The sequence below is a fragment of the Schistocerca serialis genome, chromosome 10 (assembly GCF_023864345.2).
Source record: "Schistocerca serialis cubense isolate TAMUIC-IGC-003099 chromosome 10, iqSchSeri2.2, whole genome shotgun sequence".
NCBI classification, from domain to species: Eukaryota; Metazoa; Arthropoda; class Insecta; order Orthoptera; family Acrididae; genus Schistocerca; species Schistocerca serialis.
Genome location: NC_064647.1, coordinates 195,658,689 through 195,665,757, shown reverse-complemented (window position 1 = coordinate 195,665,757; position 7,069 = coordinate 195,658,689). Strand labels below are relative to the sequence as shown.

The 7,069-nt window shown below is 37.9% G+C and overlaps 1 protein-coding gene across 1 annotated transcript; it reads left to right on the top strand.

The window, feature by feature from the left end:
- Positions 1–6,369, top strand: LOC126425108 (uncharacterized). Its single transcript, XM_050088035.1, has 4 exons — positions 1–2,360; positions 2,738–2,870; positions 2,961–3,107; positions 5,321–6,369. The coding sequence occupies exons 1-4, from the start codon at positions 2,212–2,214 to the stop codon at positions 5,597–5,599; spliced, it is 708 nt and encodes a 235-aa protein (XP_049943992.1). The 5' UTR covers positions 1–2,211; the 3' UTR covers positions 5,600–6,369.
- The last annotated feature ends 700 nt before the right edge of the window (positions 6,370–7,069 follow it).

Below are 7,069 nucleotides of genomic sequence, written 5' to 3'. Positions count from 1 at the left end.
CAACAACGGAGCAGACCCAAGAATTTGGGGGACTCAACCTTCAAAATCTCGTGCTCACCCATTTTTAGGTTCATTTCATTAGTAACATTTGTGTTAGAAGAGAAATGAAGGTAATTTGTCTTTTTTAGGTTGACTGTAAGGCCATTGGTTTCAAACTAGTTTGTCGAATCTGCAAAAGCTTTATTTGCAGCCTCATTTGACACATTCCCTGAGAGATTATTAACTGATAAAGTGGTGTTGTCAGCAAACAAGAGTATTTTCCCATATTGTGTACATAGTGCTAAGTCATTTATAAATATTAGAAAGAGCAGTGGGCCCAATACTGAGCCTTGGGGTACTCCTGCAGTAATGGAGCCCCATTCGGAAGTTACCTGGCCACCATGCAGTCCTTCCACAATTACTTTCTGCTTTCTATCACACAGATAGGATTCAAGCCACGTGCCTAGGGTTCTACCCATTCCTAGGGTCTTGGCTTTACTCAAGAGAATATGGTGACTTACACTGTCAAAAGCTTTTGACAGGTTGCAAAATATTCCAATCGTCATCATATTATTATTTATGGCTTCCATAACATTGTCAACAAAGGCATGTATTGCATCCACGGTTGATACCCCTTTCTGAAAGCCAAACTGGCTATTGCTGAGGATGTTATATTTACTAAGATGCTCAACCATTGTGCTATGCATCAATTTCTCTAGTACCTTGGAGAAAAATGAGAGTAAGGAAATTGGTCGATAGTTTGTAGCCTCAGTCTTTCCTCCCTTTTTATAAATTGGTCGTATAAGCCCATATTTTAGCCTGTCAGGGAAAACACCTTCTTCCAGTGACGTATTACTAATATGGCAGAGGACTGTACTTATTTCTTTCCAACAGTATTTCAGTAACTTGCTGGAAATGTTGTCAACTCCAGCAGAATTTTTACATTTTAAAGACATAATTATTTTTTCTAATTCTATCACTGTAGTTTTTCGAAGATGCGTCTCATCTGTTTTGTTACTTAAGGTGTTATGCAAGTATTCTGAGGCGTTCTTTACAGAACCCTGGTATCCTATTTGGTTGGCGACTGTTAGGAAATGATTGTTAAAGATGTTAGCCACCATTTCAGGAGCATCCACCGAAAGGCTCCCAGTTCTTAAGCTAATCACTTCTTTGGCAGATAGGCTTTTCCCCTGTCTCGCTTTTAACATATTTCCATATGGTTTTCATTTTGTTATTTGATTTGTCAATTTCCTTTTTTAGATACATACTTTTAGATTTCTGGATCACCTTCCTTAATATCTTAGAGTACACTTTATATTGCCCCATCACTGCAGTATTGTTAGACTGTCTGGCTGAGGCATACAATTCTCTCCTTTTTTTACATGAAATTTTGATACCCTGGGTAATCCATGGCTTAAATGCAGGGTTACATTGATTTACTCTGATTCTTTTATTTGGAAACACCTCCTCAAAAAGATTTGATGTTAAATTAATAAATACATTAAATTTTGTGTTGACATCTGCTAAGTTGAATACTTCAGACCAGTCAACTAACTGTAGCTTCTGCTTGAATGTCTCCATTGTTTCTTTATTTATTGGTCTCACATTTTTCCAGATAGCTTTTGGTTTTCTGTTAAGATTTAAATAGGGGATTGTCAGAAGTATAACATCATGCTCTGACAGCCCATTTAGGACTTGACTGACTGTCAAGCTACTGTGCCTAGACTTATCAACAAACACATTATCAGTTAGAGTACTGGAGTGGTCAGTTACCCTAGTGGGAAATTTAACTACTTGCATTAGATTGTAACAGCTCATTAGTTGCTCCAGCTCCATTCTGTCATAACTTTCATTCAGGAAATTTACATTAAAGTCGCCTAGTATTATGACTGAAAAGTTTTTTGTGTACAATGTATCACTGATTGCAAATTCAGTTAACATATTTTTGCCCCACTAGAACACATTTTTCAGTTTTCACTCACCAGAAATTAAATGGAAGAATGGATGAAAGTTCTATGTCAGTTAAGCCGCTTGCACACGGGATGAGACAACTAATGTTGATGTACACGCAAACGGGATACACCATGTCATGAGGCACAGCACAGCTGGAACACGAGATGAGTCAGTTAACGTGATCTTGAGCTCTCAGCACGATCCAGCAGCAGTTGTTGAATTTATTTAGCACGCGAGTTTTATGCCGAGCGCACGAAGCACACGTTTCACCAAGTGAATATGGATCAAACTCAATTAGCTGTGTTGGCTTTATTGGCTATTGTGGAAGATGAGCGGAGAAAGCACTGCAGAAGTTTATGGACACGCCAGTGGATTCGGCAGCGCGATAATGGTAGAGGAACAATTCATATGCTGCACCATGAACTGAGGTACGTGCTAGTAGTAGTTGTTCAACAACACAAATTTGTCGGGCATTCAAGATTTGTGTTGGGAACTGTTAAAATATAGTGTCAACCTTCAGTTTTTGCATAAATAATTTTTTTTTTTAATTTGTATACAATTGCCGGCCGGGGTGGCCAAGCGGTTCTAGGTGCTGCTGTCTGGAACCGCGCGACCGCTACGGTCGCAGGTTCGAATCCTGCCTTGGGCATGGATGTGTGTGATGTCCTTAGGTTAGTTAGGTTTAATTAGTTCTAAGTTCTAGGGGACTGATGACCTTAGACGTTAAGTCACATAGTGTTCAGAGCCATTTGAATCATTTTTTGTATACAATTACTGCCCTAATGTAACTTATTTTCTCACTTAGATTACAAGATGCAGAGTCTTTTCGGAACTTCACGAGAATGGATGAAGACGTGTTTTCGAAGTTACTGAGTATAATTGGCAGTGACATTTGCTGCCAAGACACCAACATGAGACAATCGATAAAACCGTTATCGGTAAGTATACTTTACATAAATCTTCATTGATAACAAAAACATCCAGTGTGTAATGTTGTTTTGCTTATACCGGTGCTTATTTTGTTGTAGACTGGCAGTCACTTTAAGACTTTTCCGACTGGAGAAACGTTCCAGTCTCTGGGTTATGCAATAAGAATTGCGCCAAATACATTGTCAAAAATCATTCCAGAAACGCTGCAGGCAATTCTTAATAATTTGGGAAACAAGTGCATAAAGGTAATGTGTTGCGTACCTTTCACATATTTAGTACTAATTGGCTACGGTAATCCTACTATCAAATTTTGGGTGCATTAGGAAGAGTAATGCTTTAAGTACATAGTGCTGTCCGATTTTTGTTGTGATCGTGCTTATTTATTTTGATCCTCTCTGAGTGCAGTAATATATTAACCATGATATAGGGCTAATGAAAGTAGATAGCTGATATGTACATACACACAGAATATGTAATTATGTCTTTATGAGGGTAGGACAGCATCCCAGCATTTCCCTTAAATGATTTAATCAAACCCAAATCAGGATAGCTGGACATAGCAACTCCATCCTCCCCCATACAATTGCACTGCATCACTAGGTTAGTCCCTGTTATACAATGTTGTTTCAATAATTCACACTTTTTACCAGATAACTTACACAGTAATATGAAACATAGTTTATCACTCCACAAATTATGGAGGCTAAGGCCTAGATGATGGCCAGCGTTAGTCTTGGCATGGCCCTGTTCTAGACTTTTACTCACTATGGACACCAGTTAATAACTCATCAACCAAACACATGCTGCTGTGCTCCATGCACTCCCTCCAGTTTGTTCAAAAAAGTGGTTCCATGCCCGTAGACATCAGCTACACCTCTTCATGTCCACCTGTAAAACTAAGTCAGCATCCCAGCATGATGAATGACATGTTGAGCTCAGGAGAAAGACATTACTATCATACACTTTAGGTCTAGGTAGATGATTTCTCTGTGAGAGTAGTACATTGTGATCACTTAATGCAATAGGAGTTGTAATTGTCCCCTTTTGTTATTAACTGTTACTATACGGTAATTGTTAATAGTGCAGTATGTGTTATTCCTGAAGTACATTTTAGCTGCCTCTTCTGAATGATGTATTTTAGAAATCTTTTTCATCTCCCTGTGCAATGTACTGTACAATTTCATTCCCTGATAAAATTGTTTTGAGGTTTTTTGTTTTTCCTGCAACTCCACCTTACCAGAGAAAACTGATTCATAAAATTTGCCAGTTGCTGGGGATTTTCTGTTTACTCCCATCATAAATTTGTATGTTATATCCAGGTATGTCTCTTTAGTATTGTGTTTTCACACATCCCACTCAGATTTTTATTTTCTGCATTATATATTATTTTGTAACTGAATGGTTTTCTGTTCACCAAGCAGTACCAGTATCTGCAGTTTGAACCTATGATAGTTAGCTAGGGAATGCCAAAAATTAATTTCAACAAGGTGCATATTCATTGTTTTCCATATACACTTGATTGCTAAGTTTGAATTACCAATGCCCAAGAGAAAGTATGTATTTGAAGTTATGAGAAGATCCTTTTGTAGGCTGGCAGTTCTGCCAGCTTTATGGAGCCTGTCTTTTGCTTAATTAGTTGACATCAGAGATGCGAAAATCTTTCATAAACCTGTACAGTTTTGCCTGAAGTACATGGTCTTAAACAATGCTAATCTTTTAGATACCCTAGTTGCAGTGTTCACCATTTGTGCCACAACAAGTGTTCACAATGTTCAGGAAGTATTAACTAATTTCACCATGAACACTAATTCTAATATTCATGACTTGTGTACATAAATTGTTGTTCTTTGGGACTGAGCCTCTTCCCATGCCTTAACATATTGAAGAAAGTGTCCACATTACAGTGAGCACAGACTGATTAACTTCCCTTGGTTATCTAGCTTGGTTAGTTCAAAGGATATTGATTCGACTGTTTATCTGTGCTATATGCAATCAGATCTTCTACAGCTTTAAAATGTGTGCCATGTCTCTTCCCCCCTCCCCTTGTAAGGCAGCTAGATCTACAGTAGCAACTTCCACATTTGTATGCTGACAGCGCTACATGCTGTATTTGTGTCCATATCAGTGGTCTCTAATGCGTACTACTTATAAGCTGTGCAAGGACTGTAGATCAGTGTGAAGCAGGTGTACTTATTAGTCATAGACTTCACATTTTGGAGAAGAATAGTAGCTATAAAGTGAATGACTTTAATGAAAGGGAACATCATGTTCTGTTTTGGTGCTGCATGTTACAACTGTTCTCAGTAGACTGAATCACTTTATCTGGTGTTGAGAACTGTGTTTCTTTTTTGAGTAGTTTAAAACTTTAGAGTTTGCATTACCTGTCTGGATTCTAAGATAGGACTTTACAAGATGTCCACTAATGATATTAATGTGCAATGGAAATATATTGTTTCAGATTCCAAACACGGCTAACGAGTGGAAGCAAGTAGTGCACTCATTCAATTTGCTGTGGCAATTCCCCCATTGCATAGGTGCAGTTGATGGTAAAAAGGTAACCTTCCGGGCACCGAGAGCAGCAGGCGCCTACTTCAGAGACTACAAACGCCACAACAGCATTGTGCTCCTGGCGGTCGTTGATGCCCATTATAGGTTCTTATATACAAACATTGGTGCCAATGGTAGAGTTCATGATGGGGCAATTTTTAACCAAAGCAGAGGCCTTACAGGGCAATAACATGAATTTGCTGCCTCCTGAGAAAGTGGAGTGTTTCAATGGGCCTTACCTGCCATATGTATTTGTGGCGGACGATGCTTTTGCCCTCAAACCATATATGATGAAACCCGATCCAGAGAGAGGGTTGTCAAAAGAACAGAAGGTGTTTAATTATAGATTAAGCAGGGCCCGGAGAGTAGTGGACAATGCTTTCGGCATAATGTCAAACAAATTTGTTGTTCTACTAAACCCAATTCGTTTATCTCCAAATAAGGTTGACACAATCATCAGAACTTGCTATGTTTTGCACAATTTTATTCTGGAGCAAAATCCCAGATGGTATGTGCCAGGAGACATACATATCTATGGACTCAACGATGGAAGGAATTCCAAGATAACATGGATGGCATGCAGCTGCAGATGCATTGAAAGCCAGAGATGACTTCAAGATGTATTTCAACTCCATAGGTACTGTCCCATGGCAAGAAGAGGCTGTTGATGCTGGGAGGTGGTGATGACAGTAGAGCTTTGACAACAGTACACATTTGTATGTCATTAATTTTTGTGTATTTTATATCTATTAATTAAGAAACAATTTTTTTTTTTGTAAATCATCAAATATTTCTGTTCTGCAATGTGTACTCAACATCTATTGTGTACAGAAGTTGTAATCCAGAACTTAGTGTATTTTCCTGTACATAATACACATAATAAATGTTATTTTGTGGGCACCAGTGCCCAGTTGAGAAAAAATTTTAGTTTTCCATAACAATAAAGACTTACAGCAATTACTATGAAGTTGTGCTTATTGCTCACAATTATACAGAAGAGTAAATATAATTAACTGTTACATCATAGTTGGTGGTAATTTCAATATTTATTCAGTCTCTAATAGCAATGATTTAAGGCACATAGTTACTGAATCCAACATTGGTTTGTTCCCTATCATAAACACTCCTGACAATATTAGGAAATGCTAAAGTGATCTATTTCATGAAATAGATTGGAGAAATATGAGCTCATGAACTGTGTTCTGTTAGAACCAAACAGGATAAATACTCCTGCTGCTGTTTTCTAAGATTTTGGTAGTACTTTTCAGTCTTATTCCTGACCCACACAAATAATTTACCAAAAACATTGAATTACTCTTCAAAAACTGTTGAACTGTGGTATGCAGATACTAGTTAACAATACTGTGCATATTAATAACTTAATTTTACCAGTTTACTGAGTTCAGCCACAGTAAATCAGTAAGTTTTCATGGAATAATGCTTTGGGGTCACTCTTGGCTCAAAAATGTGCTGTAAGAGTAATACCTGGTGCATCAAGTGTAGGCCTTAAGGAGTGGGGCTGACTACTGCTGCATAGTATATTCCCTTGAGAAATTTATTGAAAGCTACTGCAGTTCAAAAGAAACAACAATGTACAAAATTACAATACCAGAAGGGAAACCGACATTCATTACTCAATATTAAGGTTGTCTTTAGAACA

Bases quoted from the DNA above. Each gene is read 5' to 3' on its own strand.
- LOC126425108 (XM_050088035.1), top strand. From the start codon at position 2,212: ATGGATCAAACTCAATTAGCTGTGTTGGCTTTATTGGCTATTGTGGAA. The intron at 2,361-2,737 runs GTACGTGCTAGT...TTTCTCACTTAG, and splicing joins ATGCTGCACCATGAACTGAG to ATTACAAGATGCAGAGTCTT. The intron at 2,871-2,960 runs GTAAGTATACTT...ATTTTGTTGTAG, and splicing joins AATCGATAAAACCGTTATCG to ACTGGCAGTCACTTTAAGAC.